Below are 16,769 nucleotides of genomic sequence, written 5' to 3' on the forward strand. Positions count from 1 at the left end.
CCACGGCAGCTACGTTCAGCCCCATCTCCGGGATCTGAGCTCCACTCCTGATCCCCCCCCCACCTACCGACCCGTCACGGACCCGCCGTGACACTGAGAGCATAGCCGGAGCGGTCCCATTGGCACATCACCGGGAACGAGCATCTGAAGGGGTGGACGGACCCCCGGAGGTGAGTGTCCCCCCCGAGGGAATAGCAGATGGGATCCCCGCTCTGGGGTGGACTGTCCGAGACCAGTGACATTGGGAACTCTGACCTGTCTGCGGACACTGCCACTGACTTTTGGTGCCCCTTGACCCACTGCCCGTGGTGGGGAGCCGCCACGGCTCTCTTGGCGACTTGAACTAACTTGTTTCACCCAAGTGCTGAACTTAGTCATCCCCCCATTGAACTCACGGATTGATTGAGCTCGATAGAGCGTTTGGGCGGCGACTTGTTCTGTTGTCGCCCTTTTGGTATTATGTTTCTGTTAAAGTTCTTCCTTTTGAGACTAGTGTGGACATTGAAGAGTTACGACGTGCATCCCTGGGCCTGTGTGAGTGGGCGAGGGGAAACAATGGTCACTGTTCGCGGCTGCTGTGCATGTGTGGGTGGGGCGGGCTGGGGGTTGGGGGGGGAGGAGCCGGCGCTTGGGCACGATGCACACTGTGATGGCTACGGTTAAATTTTGTACCTGGAATGTCAGGGGCATGCACACACCCTCACGTAGATACCAGGTGTACTCATACCTTAGGCGACATCAGGTCCAGATTGCACTACTACAGGAGACGCACCTGGTCGCCGCTGAGGTAGCCGCACTTCGCCGTAGGTGGAGGGGGCAGATATTCGCCACAACCTTTTCAGCGTTCGCACGGGGGACCCTGATCTGGGTCAGACCCGGGGTTCCATTCGCACTAACACACAGCAATATCGACACTGAGGGACGCTACGTCTTCATACAGGGCAGGCTAGACGGGCAACAGATTGTTATAGCCTCCATATACGCACCTAATGTAGAGCAGGGGAAATTCTTCACACGCTTGTCAGCAGTAATTGCGCCCTGGCCAGACGTACCCTTGATGGTGGGTGGGGATTACAACTGCGTACTAGATGTTTCCCTTGACCGCTCGTCCCCCCCAGCAGCGATCGCCCCAGCGCAAGCAACTTCCAGGGCCCTACTGGATTGGGCAACACAATGGAACTTACACGATGCCTGGCGAGTCAGAAATCCCACCGCCCGGGTGTATTCCTATTACTCGGGAGCCCATTCACTACATGTCAGGTTGGATCGATACATGCTGTCCCGCGACCTGATTTCCTCCGTGACTGTAGCAGACTATCTGGGACGGACGCACTCGGACCATAACCCGCACACACTGGTCTATGGATGGCGGCGGCCGCGTCCGCCCGTACCCACATGGCGCTTGCAACCGGACCTCCTACTCGACACACCATTCAGGGAGGAGATGTCCAGGAGAATCATACAATATTTCGAAGACAACAACGACTCGACCTCCTCACCGAGAGTCGAGTGGGACGCCTTCAAGGCGGTTACCCGGGGAGGCTGCCTCGGTGTGCAGGCGGGCCTACGAGGTCAGGTGGAGAGGGATCTGATAAGGGCGGAGGAGGCACTACTAGATAAAGAGCGGGAGGCGACGGGGGGCGACGGTTCCCAACTGATTTCGGCCAGAGCGGATCACGCTGTATTGCTGGAGCGCCTAAAGAACGTTACCTTCGCAGCCCACTCCGCGCGCACTCACAACGCGGGGGACAAACCTGGCAGGCTGCTGTCGTGGCTGATACGGCAAGACACGCAATCCGCGTCGGTCCTGTCGATCCGCATGACCCAGGGCGTCGAGGTCTATATCCAGACGCAGATCCATGAGGCGTTCACGTCACATTACTGTATAGCTCACGGCTGCGGGCCACTGTGGTGGAGATTGTGGACTATCTAACGACTCTACGGCTCCCAACAGCTACTGCTGCCCACCAGACTGAGTTGGGCGCTGCGCTCACCGGTGAGGAATTACGGGAAGTGATTTTCTCCCTCTCCAATAGCAAAGCACCGGGCCCTGACGGGCTCCCGGCAGAATTCTATAATCTATAAAGCCTACTCACTGGTGTTAATACCGGAACTGCTGAGAATGTATAAGGCGGCATTGGAGGATACTGAGCTCCCGGCGTCCCTAAACGAAGCGAACGTGGTCTCTCTGCTGAAACCGGGTAGGGACGCGTCCGAACTTGGCTCATACAGACCATTGGCACTCCTCAACACCGATTACAAAATATTGGCCGCGACGCTAGCTCGGAGACTTGCACCGCTAGTCCCCACGCTGGTACACGCTGATCAAAATGGCTTCGTGCCCACCCGGAGCACGGCCTACAATCTACGCCGTTTTTTTAAGATCCAACGGTATGCAACCCCCGCCTGGCCACGTTCAGGGTGCATCGTGCTCGATCTGGAAAAAGCGTTTGACTCGGTGGAATGGCCGTATCTCCTCCGAGTCCTCGAGAAATACGAACTAGGCGAAGCCTATATCCAGATGGTGGGGCTCCTCTATCAGGCGCCCGAGGTACGCGTCCGGACTGGACGGTTGTTCTCTGACAGGATCCGCATAGGGCGGGGTACCAGGCAGGGCTGCCCCCTCTCCCCTATGATATTCGCCCTGGCGATGGAGCCATTGGCGGAGCTGCTCCGCACCTCCGGCGCCACATGGGGCATCCCGCTAGCGGACGGCGTACACTCGGTGTCTCTGTATGCCGACGATCTACTACTGTATGTCAGGGACCTCACGCGTATACCCGAGGCAATCGCGGACATCTTCCGTACATTCGGAGATATGTCGGGACTCCACGTTAACTAGGCCATATCGGGAACCTATGCATTCAGTAGCGAGATGCCGCAATGTGAGGTGCGCATGATGGGGGAGACGCTCCGGTGGCACCCGACGGTATTCAGGTACCTAGGGATCTTGATATATCGAGACCCCGTGGATCTCCTGGAGGGTAACCTAGTGAGAGCTATATCCTCGCTCACGGCCCAGGTCACGTTCTGGAACTCCCTCCCACTGAATGTGCCGGCCAGAGTGGCGCTGACCAAAATGATAATGCTCCCCCGGCTCCTTTATTATTATGCTAACCTGCCAGTGTATGTGCCAGCGCACATATTCAGAGGACTGGAAACTCTCACCAGGCGCCTCATTTGGAACAAAGGGAGGCCCCGGGTAGCATTAAAGACCTTATATGCTGCCACGGACGCTGGAGGCTTAGCAGTCCCCAATCAGGAGCTATATTACTTAGCAGCCCAGCTACAATGGGTCGCTTACTGGCTGAGCGGCAAGAACCTGATGGACACGGCCACGGCCGACACCACCCTGTCCCCCGTACAGGTGCTAACACTCTTCCACCCCCTAACGCAGGGGCGACACCCCACACAAGTCCATGTGGCGCTCGCGAGGCGGTGCTTTGCGCGGGCCCTCAGACTCACCAAAGGTACAATGCCCTATGCTCCGAACCTACCACTACTAGGGACTCCCTTAGGCACAGGCATACTGTCCTCGACTGAGCTACGCAGCTGGATTGCGGCAGACCTAGACGACCTGAGCGGCCTATATAGCGACGGAGAGCTGCTGCCCTTCGAGACCCTGGCCGCGGATACCGAGCTACCGGTGGGTCAATTCCTGACACACGCCAGACTCCTCCATGAGCTGACGAAGGCATGGGGTGACATGAGCCAAGAACCGCCCACTCATCTACTCATCCAGTACCTACACGTGATGGGCAATGGGTCTCATATAGTGCACTGGCTGGCACAGGCACTACACACCCATACCCAATTCTCCTCCCAAAGACTGAGGGAGAAGTGGACGACCGACCGGGGCTCCGGCTGGACGGACAAACAATGGGTCGCGATATTAGCGGCGCTAGAAATGTTCCCCGCAACGCGCGATTTCAAACCATCCAATATTATATCGTTCACCGAGCGTATTTGTCTCCTGACAAACTGAATCGCTATTTTGGACTCACTTCGTCGGCGTGTCCCCGATGCGGCCTCCTAGACTCAGAATTCCTACACGCACTCTGGAATTGCGCCCACCTCGCCTCGTACTGGTCAGCGGTCACTGACACGCTGACGGCGGCTACAGGCGAAACTCTCCCCAGGACGTGGGAAGTATGCCTACTGGGACTCTACAAGAGAACCAAGCAGACCAAGCTGCGGGCACGCTTTTGGGACTTAGGCCTCATTACGGCTAAGCGCCTCATCACGAAAAAGTGGAAAAGCGCCACTCCACCGCGCCCTGCGGACTGGCGTCGCTCTTTTGGCAACTGGGCCTGTGCAGAGAGTGTGTCACTACACAGGGAGGAGACCGCTGGCCTACGGAAATACCCGATCGCCCAAGACTGGGACGCTACCCTGATCGCGTACCATCGGGCGTGCGCCCAGGCCGGTATAGAATGCCAACTCAACGCGGAATAGAAAGGGCCCAGTTCATTGCTGTCCATGTAGGGCACGGAATTTACCCCCCCCCCGCTACCACGCCTCCCCCCCTCCCCCCCCCCTGACGCCTGCCCTGACTGCTGAGATCTTGCACAACGAGAGATGTCCCCTGCCGCTCCCCGCCACTGCCCTTCCCCCCCGCCTCCCTCCCCTCCCTCCGCCCTGCGGCCGCAGCGACACCACATCCTCAATTACACCCGCCCCTGCGCAGCCCACACAGGGTGCACCACACACAGCTAGGGATCTAGATACACTACCACACACACGGATACTAGTCCAACAGTTGTTGAAATATTTCTCCCTTCCCCTCTTCTTTTATTTCCCAGTTATATCTTTTGGTTGACGCAGAGATTGTTGATGTTGTACAAGTGCTCATACTCGATCCCCCCTCCCCATTTCCGTATCACACAATGCCAGCTGGATGCCTCCATGTACAGGAGGCGGAAACCCAGCGACCCACATGACGGCGGGGGATATGATCCTGCCCTAGCCCACTACTGTGCTAAACAGGGAACACAACTTAATACAATGACTGTTGGATTTCTTGAACACCCTGGCCCTTGCGCAGTGCTACGAGCCGCGAGCACTGCGGCACGAGACATTTCCTAGCACCGCCACTTGTGAACTAATGCATCTCCACTGGCTACTGTTTATTTTCACTTGTATATAATTGACATGTCATTTTGTGCTGATAGCCAAGTACCGTTTGTAGTAATGATTCATTGGTATGACACTGTGTGGCTACTGCTTATCTCATCTGTGAAACTAAATAAAGTTTGGGACCGTTGGTCTTAAAAAAAAAAAATAAAAAAAAAAAGACTTCAGGAGGAAGATCGTAAGCTGTCAACTGTCGCTGCCAAATCTCCACGCATAGAGGTGGAGGCTGGACGTTCAGGTGGAGGACGTCCCCTGCTGCTGCGACAGAAGACCCTCCCGAAGAGGCAGTCGGATCGATCGTCATGCTGAGTAGCTCGGGATACCAGTATATTAATGCCCTATCCGGAGCCAAAACGATGACTTGGGCCCTGTCGCGCCGAATCTTCTTCAGCACTCTTGGCAGAAGTGGTATAGGCGGAAAGGCATACAAAAGACCGCGGATGCACTCGTGATGAAAAGTGTTGCTGAGCGAGTGTCGCCTTTAACATACCATAACATGTGCATTTGTAAAGCGCACGTTCACACAGAGGTCTCTTGGCGGAGAATAACAGATGTTCATTGTTACCCAAATCAATGGTACTCGTTTTATCGACCTCAGGGATGAAAGGCTGAGTGGACCCGCCGGGATTTGAACCTGTGAACATGAGGTAGAACACAGGCCCCTGCAATGGACGCATTAGTCCACAGCGCCTTGGAAATTCCAACGCGCAGAAGTTATGTGTGTGTTATGTAAAGGTTTTTGTAACGCACAGAAGTTATGTGTGTGTTCTGTAAAGGTTCTTGTAAAGCACAACTAACACCTAACGGTTTCTTGGCACTGTGAGCAAATGGAGACAGAAGAGAAGCTGTCAAGGCGGAAGAGAGGAAAGAGGAAGATCTAGTTGTATGCTCTACGGAACAGGTGGGTCTTGAGCACAGATCTGAAGTGAGTATGGGAAGTAGTAAGCCTGCATTCTAAAGGGAGGGCATTCCAGAAAGATGGAGCAAGAAACGAAAATCTGAGCCCTACGTGTTTCTTGCGTTTAAAGACAGGTGTCTTGAGTAGGGCCAGATGAGAAGAACGGAGGTAGCGGGGAGGAGCATACTGGTGAAGTAAAGAGGAGATGAATAATGGGCCGAGGCCGGCCAGGGAATTAAAAATGGTGCAGCCTAATTTAAAATTACGATTCAGAAAAGGGGGTGGTGATGAACAGAGTGTCTGAATTAAGCAGACCACTCTTACCCAGTCCAAAGATCAGGGCTTGATCCATCACCGTTATGTATCTCACTGCACCATCCCAGCTCAGAACCTGGCTATATGCAAATCAGTCTGTCCCTGGCCCAGTGCATCATGGGAACAGGGCAGACTAAACTACCAAGCCAATTCTTCACCAGAAAGGAGACAAGCTACCGGGGACCGGTTTCTGGCATTTCAGCCGTCTACGGCCCGGCTTGCTTGAATCCTGATGGTGCAGTGAGAAAGGGACTCATGTCTGAGTATACCCTGCCACACCTATAGTGGCCAAAAACGATTCAGAAAAGGGAGTGGTGATGAACAGAGTGTCTGAATTAAGCAGGCCACTCTTACCCAGTCCAAAGATCAGAGCTTGATCCATCACCGTTATTTATCTCACTGTACCATCCCAGCTGAGAACCTGGCTATATGCAAATCAGTCTGTCCCTGGCCCAGTGCATCATGGGAACAGGGCAGACTAAACTACCAAGCCAATTCTTCACCAGAAAGGAGACAAGCTACCGGGGACCGGTTTCTGGCATTTCAGCCGTCTTCAGCCCACAAGCAAGCCGGGCCGAAGACGGCTGTAATGCCAAAAACCGGTCCCCGGAAGCTTGTTTCCTTCCCAGTGAAAGAATTGGCTTGGTAGTTTGGTCTGCCCTGTTCCCATGATGCACTGGGCCAGGGACAGACTAATTTGCATATAGCCAGGTTCTGAGCTGGGATGGTGCAGTGAGCTAAAAAACGGTGTTGGATTAAGCCCTGATCTCTTGACTGGGTGAGAGTATTCTGCTTTATTCAGACACTCTGTCCATCACCACCCCCTGTTGTTTAATTATTTTGTCCACCATAAGCGTGGAAGGGTATACTCAGACGTGAGTCCCTTGCTCATTGCACCATCAGGATTCAAGCAAGCCGGGCCAAAGACGGCTGTTTTGCCAGAAACCGGTCCCCGGAAGCTTGTTCCCTTCCCAGTGAAAGAATTGGCTTGGTAGTTTGGTCTGCCCTGTTCCCATGATGCACTGGGCCAGGGACAGACTAATTTGCATATAGCCAGGTTCTGAGCTGGGATGGTGCAGTGAGCTAAAAAACGGTGTTGGATTAAGCCCTGATCTCTTGACTGGGTGAGAGTATTCTGCTTTATTCAGAAACTCTGTCCATCACCACCCCCTGTTGTTTAATTATTTTGTCCACCATAAGCGTGGAAGGGTATACTCAGACGTGAGTCCCTTGCTCATTGCACCATCAGGATTCAAGCAAGCCGGGCCGAAGATGGCTGTAATGCCAGAAACCGGTCCCCGGAAGCTTGTTTCCTTCCCAGTGAAAGAATTGGCTTGGTAGTTTGGTCTGCCCTGTTCCCATGATGCACTGGGCCAGGGACAGACTAATTTGCATATTGCCAGTATCTGAGATGGGATGGTGCAGTGAGCTAAAAAACGGTGTTGGATTAAGCCCTGATCTCTTGACTGGGTGAGAGTATTCTGCTTTATTCAGAAACTCTGTCCATCACCACCCCCTGTTGTTTAATTAATTTAAAATTACAACGCTTGGCTACAGGGAGCTAGTGAAGTGTCTTTAACAGGGGGCGGACATGCTGATGCCTAGGCTGGCAGAAGATTAGCCGAGCAGCCTGGTTCTGGACCAGCTGCAATCGATTCAGCTGGTAGGCAGGAATACCAACATAGAGAGAGTTGGCGTAATCTATTCTGGAGATTACCAAAACCAGTAAGGTCAGGGTAAGGTCTTCTGTGGTGAGAAAGCGGGCAATTTTGTGGATTTTCCGCAAATGAAAGAAGTGATGACAATGCGCGTTCTCTTCGGTGGCAAATAGATCTAACCAAGGTTCTCCCCACTGTGAGAAGTTGGCCTGATATATGATGCTCACTAGTTCTAGTGATCACCTTGTATCAGTCCAAACAACTCTTATGGTGATTGGTTGTAAGTCAACCTTATAGACCAGCTATCCTAATGGTAGCCTGGACAAAGCAGTCTTAGGCTAAACTCTTTTGGCATGTGAAGCCAGCTGTTTGACCACATATAACCCCTTGAATACCAAGAGAAAGGACACCACACAGGTTGGTATGAAAATAAACAAGACATTTATTGGTAACAAACACCTCTGAACTCTTTATGAGATCAGAGGTCTAAGCACATGACAAGACTCTTAAGAAAAATACGATAAGGTGCACAAATTACAATGTTGCCCTAGGGGCGCAACAAACCATATACTAAACAAGTGGTATAAGGAAATCGATAGAAGGAATGGAGCTGTCCAGAGGCTGTAGGATCACTGGGACTACACTACCCTAACATTAGGTAAGTAATAGGAGGCCCACGGGACGCGTGTGCAGAGTGTGAACTCACACGCGAGATGTGTAACAAAGTCAATGGACAGTACAAATTACGAAAAGGTAAGTAATAGACAGTTCCGACTAGCTAGGACTAAAACGACTGGAAATCTGGACACTAGGAGAGCAATCTACCCTTGAGCACCGAAATGCTCTTGTTACCTCACCCACGGGCTGCAGGTGCATAGGTGTCAAAGTGTGTCGGGTTTCCGCGTTGAAGTCTATGGAGTCTTGAGGAAAGATGCTGCAGGCGACCAGGAGGAAGCTGTTCGGAGTGATCCAAGGGTGGATCAAGGAAGATGAAGACTTGAAAGCAGAGGGGACAATGTTCACAGTCACTAGCCAGTGACAGGTGTGGAACCAGGAAGGAACCAGATGCTGTCGTCGCGATCAGGTGAAGAGTGAACGCTTGACTCTGCAGCCACGTGGACCAGGAGGTGTCTTCGACGACCAGGATGGAGACATGAGCTGTCCCACGCAGGCTCTCGCTGTCGGCGGTGTTGGTTCTGGATTCGGCATCAACAGGCCTTGGCAAAGGCAACCCACGCGGTGAGTGGAAAAGGGGTCTGGTGCGGACCAGGAGGGTCCGGGGTGCTTCTCCTTTGCAGGGAAGCTAGCCAGCTAGTCTGGTCACTAGCCAGCCGGCAAGTGACCAGACAACGCGTCGAGCAGCAATCAAGCAAAAGGGCCCCACGTAGATCTTGTGGTTGCTGGAGGGCTGATCTTCTGTGCAGGAGCTGCTCGGGGCTGGGGCTTCTCAATCCCCAAAGCACTTCGTCGAGGATGCCTCTGAAGTCGTGCTGGAAGCGAAGTGCAGTTTCTTCAAGATGGCCGGTCCCACGTGTCTCGTCGCACCCACGGATCTCAGCTGTGCTGCAGATGTGAGTTGAGGTCGGAGAGGTCTGGAGGTCCGGGTCTCCTCGGGCTCTGAAGTCTGGATCCACCAGGGAAGACGACAAAGTGAACCGCTGGAATGCTTGATGGTGCCTGCTTGTGAAGGGTGGTCACTCCTTGGCCACAAGGGAGATTTCTTCAGTCTTCTATGGAGCAGAACGTCGAAGTCCAGAGTTTCTTCTTGTAAAGTTTCAAGTCAGGATTAATTTAATTTGAAATGGGACCAGCTCCTACCTTTATCCTCCTAAAGGGGGCTGTACTATGACTAGGTCCCTCCTATGGGTGGGACCAGGAAGGGGGGTGGTTACAACCCCTATCCTTTGTCTGGTTTCGCGCCAGAGCTGGGGCTGGAGTGCCCCAGCAACTGGTTTGAACCGGTGTATGCACAGGGACACCTTGTGTGCCCCAGGCATGTCTCATTCCTTTCAGGCCTGTCCTACCCAATACACAAAATCCTGTCTGGGGTGATGCTAGCACCTCCCAAGGCAGGAAACCCTTTGTCCATCCATTTTGTGATGCTGAGGCTCGAGTTAACTTTAACTGGGGTTCGAGGGAAGGAATGCTTTCAGTGCAAGTCGGATAAGCCGAAGCTCCAAAAAGTTGATATGGAGCCGGGACTCCGCCGGAGACCAGAGGCCTCTGATCTCCGCCACTCCCAAGTGACCACCCCATCCCAGGAGGGACGCATCCGTCACCACTGTGTGCTCCTGTTGGGGAAGGGAGAGGGATCTGCCATTGACCCAATCACGATTCGTGAGCCACCACTGCAATTGTCGTGCAGTGCCTTCCGAGATCTGGACATGATCGGACAAGTTGCCCTGATGCTGTGCCCACTGGAACTTCAGGTCCTACTGCAGAGCCCGCATATGCCACCTCGCATGTTACACATGCAGGAGGCCTTCAGGCCCAAGAGCCAGAGGGTAATCCTGACTGGAACCCGGAATAAGAGGCTGAAAGATCGGAATCATAGCCTGAATATCCCGGACTCGCTGCTCGGGTGGAAAACCTAAAACCGCATCGAATCCTGAATCGCTCTGATGAAGGGGAACTTCTGAGAGGGACTCAGGTGCGACTTCTGCACGTTGATGGAGAACCCCAGCAAATGCAGGAGGTCGGCCGTAGTCTGAAGGTGGGTGACAACTGTCTGGTGGCGAGCCCGCCTTCAACAACCAGTCGCTGAGGTAGAGGAAGACCGACACCCCTGATCTGCGCAGACGAGCCGCGACCACCACCATCACTTTACCCAAGGGGCGCTGTTAAGGCCCAAAGGGGAGCCCAGTGAACTGAAAGTGCTTGTGGCCAACCGTGAACCGCAGGTAACGCCGATGGGCTGGCAGGACGTGAAAGTAGGCTTCCTGCAAGTGCAACGCTACTATCCAGTCTTACGGGTCTAGGAAACGATGGACGTTCCGAAGGTGTAAAACGCGCTTGATGCTCTCCAGTCCAAGGGTGCCGCAACTTCCTGTTTGCAAGGCGTTAAGTGATCTCCCGACATGCGGTGGTACGGATGTGGCATAGCAGGAGAAGTAGCCTCGAAGGGGAGGAGTAGCCCCTTCGGACTGTTCACAGAACCCACCAGTCCAAAGTGATGGCGCACCAGTGGGGGAGGTGATGGAGAATCCCGCCGCCCACTGGCGTGTGGTGGGCCCGAAACAGCGGGCTGAAACAGCAGACTAGGAAGGTCATGAGGCTGCGGTGGGAGGGGTGGCGGTGGACTGATCTGTCCGCTAGTCCTGGAACCCAACAGCTGTCATACAAATTGCTCTGTCTATGAAGCACTGCAGTGAGGATATTTGCCCGGAGAGGCACTGTAGGGAATTTGAGGTTAAGAGCCTCCCCTACGCCTTATCACAAAATTAACCCACCACCTCCGTAGCTACGCAGGAGGGGGACAGTGTATCAGGGTGTGGAGATAATTCCAGCTTGCTGGGATTCTCCATATTGTCAATCTAGTTTAGATCACCACCAAAGCGAGCTGCAAGAAGGTCCTCAGACCCCTCCTAGTACACCCCATCGGTCAGGAATAGGAATTGGAGGCAGGACAAGGCAGGCTCGATGCCCATGGTGCCGAGGCTGGATCAGAAGGTGGCGCCAAGGCCGATACTGGATCCGAAGGCAGCACCGAGGCCGTAGCCAACTGCTGCGCCGAGGCCAACGGCAGTGCCACGGCTGCAGCCAACGGCTACGCCAAGGCCGGAGCCATCGGCTGTGCCAAGGCCGGAGCCTGCACCGAGGTCGGAGCCAACGGCGGCGCCGAGGCCAGAGCCAACAGCGGTACCGAGACCGGAGCCAACGGCGGCGCAGAGGCCGGAGCCAACGGTGGCGCCGAGGCCGGAGCCAACAGCAGCGCCGAGGCCGGAGCCAACGGCAGCGCCGAGGCCGGAACCAACGGCAGCGCCGAGGCCAGATCCAACGGCTGTGCCGAGTCTGGAGCCAACGGCAGTGGCAACGATGCCAAAGCCAACGGCACCACAGGGTATCTTGCTGGCGTAACCGGGGCCAAAGGCGCCGGCACGGGGGCAGAACGACCCAAGGGGTCCGCGGGGCCCAAAGGCGCTAGAAGTACCTGTACTTCTTCCGGAGGCACGGAGGGTCCCTAAAATGCAGGTAGCCACACGCAACAATGGAGGCCCCAAAGGGCCGCGAGGGAGCCACCCACCCCCTCCACCGAGTCCCGCGACCGGTGAGGGGTAGACAAAGAGCGATGCCGCTCCTCCGACCTTAAACGGCGCTTGGACTTACCTGTCCCTGATTCCAATAAACAATGAGTCGGCTCCGCCAGCGATCCTTCGACCTCCCAAGTGAGCAGGACCTTGAGCAGCACGGTACTGAGTGCCGGGTCTCCAACAAGTTCCGCGAATGCTCCCACAAGTTTTCTGCGCCATGGCCCAACAATCGGGGCACATCTAGGGGAGATGGCGTTCCCCAAGCAGAAGAGACACACGTTGAGCGAGTCCGTTACCAACATGGTCCAACGGCAGTCCCAAGAGGACGTAAACCCGGGCATCCCTACTGCACCAAAAGTCGAACTCTTGACAAAAACAAGGGACAAGTCTCATAAATAAGTCAAATTTATTTAACAGGAGTACCCCTCTCTCTCAGATTTGCGCATGCTGGTGCAGAAAAAGAAAGAACGAACGTCAGCACGCATGGGTGGCGCCTTAGTAGTCTCTGTGCATACGACGCCAGCGACGGACGCGGAGCCGCAGGACGCCACCTACTGACGTGCAGGGGTACTGCTAAGCAAAACTTTCCAGATCCAGTCTGACACCTGGGGATATTCTAAGGTAAGGAATCTATCACTAATGTGTCTCTTTCAGATAAGTGGTTTAAACTGTCTATGACCATAATTGAACCTCTGTAGAGGATCGCAGCAAGGAAAAACACCCTAAAGTTCTCTGACTGGGTTAAAAAGAAAGGACAACAAATTACATCCTCTGATATTTCTTCTTCTATTGAAAACAGAAGACACCAATTAACAGAATGAAGATGGGTAGATTTGGAAGCAAAAGTAGTGGTGGTGGTAGAATGAATTGTGAAAACCCACAGACCTGTTGCTGCTTCATGCTGCCCTTGATCATTTTGAATGGCTTCATCTTCAGCATCTTTTTTCTGTTCATCTTCTACATGGATAGAACCATCTGTTGGGCTATTACGAAATAACAAAAACATGAGAACCTTAACAAGGAGAAAAACATATTTTCAAAATATATGTATCACACAAGAGTTATACTATGTAAAAGTAATTAGTAGATCACACTGAAACCGAGACTTCCTGCAATATGGCGAGCCAAACATTTACTGAAGAGAGTTGAATAATATAAAAGACTACTAAGGCTAAAGCCACATTTATAGTTGTTTTCCGAAAACAGATCAGTTAGAGATGAAGATTGGAAAGGGTGTTCTAGAGCACAGCCACAGCTACTTTCTTTGGTGAGCATTCTCTGTGAAGCACAAATCTGCAAAATATTTCAGGGTGTCAAGAGGTGGGATGAAGAGAAACAACTTACAGACAAAGCAACCAAGCATTTGCAATGCAATAGGTCTCGCATTATTAAAGTTTGAGCTGTAGAGAGAGAGGTAAAAAGAGAGAGGTAGAGAGGTGTAGAGAGGTAGAGAGGTGTAGAGAGGTAGAGAGAGAGCGGTAGAGAGAGAGAGGGGTTGAGAGAGAGAAGTAGAGAGAAGTAGAGAGAGGTAGAGAGAGAGAGAGGTAGAGAGAGAGAGAGGTAGAGAGAGAGTTAGAGAGAGAGGGGTAGAGAGAGCTAGAGAGAGGAGTAGAGAGGGAGGGGTAGAGAGAGAGGAAGAGAGATAGAGAGAGGTTGAGATAGAGTGGTAGAGAGGTTGAGATAGAGTGGTAGAGAGGTAGAGGTAGAGAGGTGTAGAGAGAGGTCTAGAGAGAGGTAGAGCGAGAGGTCAAGAGAGGTCGAGGTAGAGAGAGGTAGAGAAGTAGAGGTAGAGAGAGGGAGAGAGGTAGAGGTAGTGAGAGGGAGAGAGAGGTGAAGGAGATAGAGAGAGGTAGAGAGAGATATAGAGAGAGAGAGGCAGGGTGAGAGGTAAAGAGAGCGGTAGAGAGCGGTAGAGAGGTAGAAATAGAAAGGTAGAGAGAGAGAGGCCGAGAGAGAGGGAGAGAGAGAGAGGGGCAGAGAGAGAGAGAGGCAGAGGGAGAGAGGTAGAGAGAGAGATAGAGAGAGAGGTAGAGAGGTAGATAGAGAGAGGTAGAGGGGTAGAGAGGTAGAGAAGTAGAGAGGGAGGCAGAGCGAGAGAGGTAGAGACAGCGAGAGATAGTGCGAGAGATAGAGCGGTAGATAGAGAGAGGTGTAGAGAGGTAGGGAGAGGTAGAGGTAGAGAGGTGTAGAGGAGTAGGGAGAGGTAGAGGTAGAGAGGTAGAGAGAGAGGTAGAGAGAGAGAGGGAGAGGGAGAGAGATAGAGAGAGAGGTGTAGAGGGAGAGAGGTAGAGAGAGAGGTGTAGAGAGGTAGAAAGAGAGGTAGAGAGTGAGGTAGAGAGAGAGAGGTAAAGGTAGAGTGGTAGAGATAGGTAGAGATGTGTAGAGAGGTAGAGAGAGGTAGAGAAGTAGAGGTAGAAAGAGGGAGAGAGGTAGAGGTAGAGATAAGAGGTAGAGAGAGGTAGATATTGAGGTTGAGAGGTAGAGAGAGATAGAGAGGTAGAGTAAGAGATAGACAGAGGTAGAGAGAGAGAGGTAGAGGGAGGTAGAAAGGGATAGAGAGGTAGAAAGGGATAGAGAGGTAGAGAGAGAGAGGTAGAAGGAGGTAGAGAGGGGTAGAGTGGTAGAGAGAGAGAGAGAAAGAGAGAGAGAGGTAGAGATTTGTTTACTTGCTGGTTTTGACCCGAGATTATTTTTGGACTATTATTTGCTGGGTTTGGTACAACAGGCTGGGGTTTGGGCAGAAGGTTAATAACCTTGTCCCATAAAATAACATATTTTAGGAAAACAACAAAGTTGCAATACATGCCTGTGGCATAACGGGCAATCAATTGCTAGTTTAAGGCCCATATACTTTGCTATGCCTCTATCCAAAAGCTCTGAATTGGACACCTATCTTGACCTCACATCAAAGATCTGATTCAAGAAGTTTCTGTTTTCATTTATGAGACTTTCTTTAAATTAGCATGTAAATCCATTCCATAACTGTAATGCAAAATCCCCTGAAGTGGCCATGACATGTTTGAGCTCCACAAAACAAGAACTAGAGATCTTGTGGTGATTGATATAAAGAGTAAACTTAAACAAAAGTAATTAGTTGAACTAACGTGTCCTAAAAGGCAGAGCTGCTAATTTGTTGTGCTGGCAATGAATTCTAATAATGAAAATAACAATACCAACTCCACTTGTTTTATATAGAGCTTCGTGTGCCTCCTCTGGTTCTAAGTGCTGTGAATGATAGATATTACTATTGCGCAATTTACGGACTCCTAGCCGGACTGTATGTGTGCGTGTGTGCAAATATGAAAATATGCACACGGTAGAACAGCAAGCACTTTTAATAATAAATGACATTTAGGTAAATGTACAATAAAAACATAACTTTTATTCTGTTCGCGGCCTCTGTGTTTAGCTTTAGCACTCACTCAGCAAGAAAGGAAAGTTGATGAGAGAAAGGTTGCCTGGAAACGAGGGGATTTCAGTGGCCTGCGCTCCTTGTCTGAAATCAAATCTTATAGTTTGAAATAATCAGCCATATTCATCAACCTGAATTGCGCTCGCAAATGGCCAGATTCTGAGAATCTAGCCGTTTGCGAGTGCGATTTTTGCATTTGGGATTCATCATCCCAAATGCAAAAATCGCTATTTGCGAAATCGCATATTTGCGGGGAATTGGATTTAAGGAATCTCTAATAGAGATTCCTTAAATGCAATTCATCACCCTATTTGAAATTGCGAATTCGCAATATTTGGTCGCAATTTACCACGAAATCTGACTTCGTGGTAAATTGCGAAAAACGAGTAAAAAGCACTTTTGTGCATTTTTTACTTTTGCATGTTACACACACACATGTCCTCTGGACATGTGTGTGCGCAACACCTGTTCAAATGTGCATTTGAGGGGTGCTACAGGGTGTCCTCTGGACACCCCTGGGACCCTTCAAATCGCAATCTTATTTGCAATTAGCAAATTGCTAATTGCAAATAAGGAATACTCCCCATTCATTCCTATGGGCCTTTTGGCCCATAGGAATGAATGGGGAGTTTTTCCTCATTTGCGATTAGCAATTTGCTAATCGCAAATAAGGAATCAGTAGGAATCGCAATAAATTTTGCTAATCCTACATGAATCCCATTTTGCGAGTCCTTAATAGCGAATCGCTATAATTCGCTATTAGGGCCTCGCAAAACGGGAGATTGATGAATCTGGCTGAATATTCTTATATTCGGCGAACGCCAGAAATCGCATTGGTGCTCAGTGCTTAGATAAAAGGCATTTTTAAAAAAACAATACGAATTTATGCGAGGTGGGAGTCGGAAAGGCGGCTATTAGGTATGCTGGCCAATGCCCTCCCAGCCCCTCCCCCAGGCCTCCATGGTAAACACAGATCTCTGCAGCAGGCGCTCCACCTCCTGAGCTACCTGTGCGGGATGAGGCGCGTCCCCTGCTGCCTAGAGCTGGTGTTGTTGCTGGGAGCGCTCGGCTCGCTACAGACACGGGTTCACAATGGACCTGTC

General features: G+C 51.9%; 1 protein-coding gene across 1 annotated transcript in view; it reads right to left on the reverse strand.

Moving 5' to 3' along the window:
- LOC147728645 (serine/threonine-protein kinase Nek1-like) overlaps positions 1–16,769 on the reverse strand; it is a 460,469-nt gene that overhangs the window by 217,871 nt on the left and 225,829 nt on the right. The window contains exon 7 of the mRNA XM_086962422.1: positions 13,140–13,237. Coding sequence (XP_086818548.1) covers positions 13,140–13,237 — 98 coding nt within the window. The remainder of the gene's footprint in view (positions 1–13,139; positions 13,238–16,769) is intronic.

This window comes from Lissotriton vulgaris, chromosome 3_1 (assembly GCF_964263255.1).
Source record: "Lissotriton vulgaris chromosome 3_1, aLisVul1.2, whole genome shotgun sequence".
Classification (NCBI taxonomy): Eukaryota; Metazoa; Chordata; class Amphibia; order Caudata; family Salamandridae; genus Lissotriton; species Lissotriton vulgaris.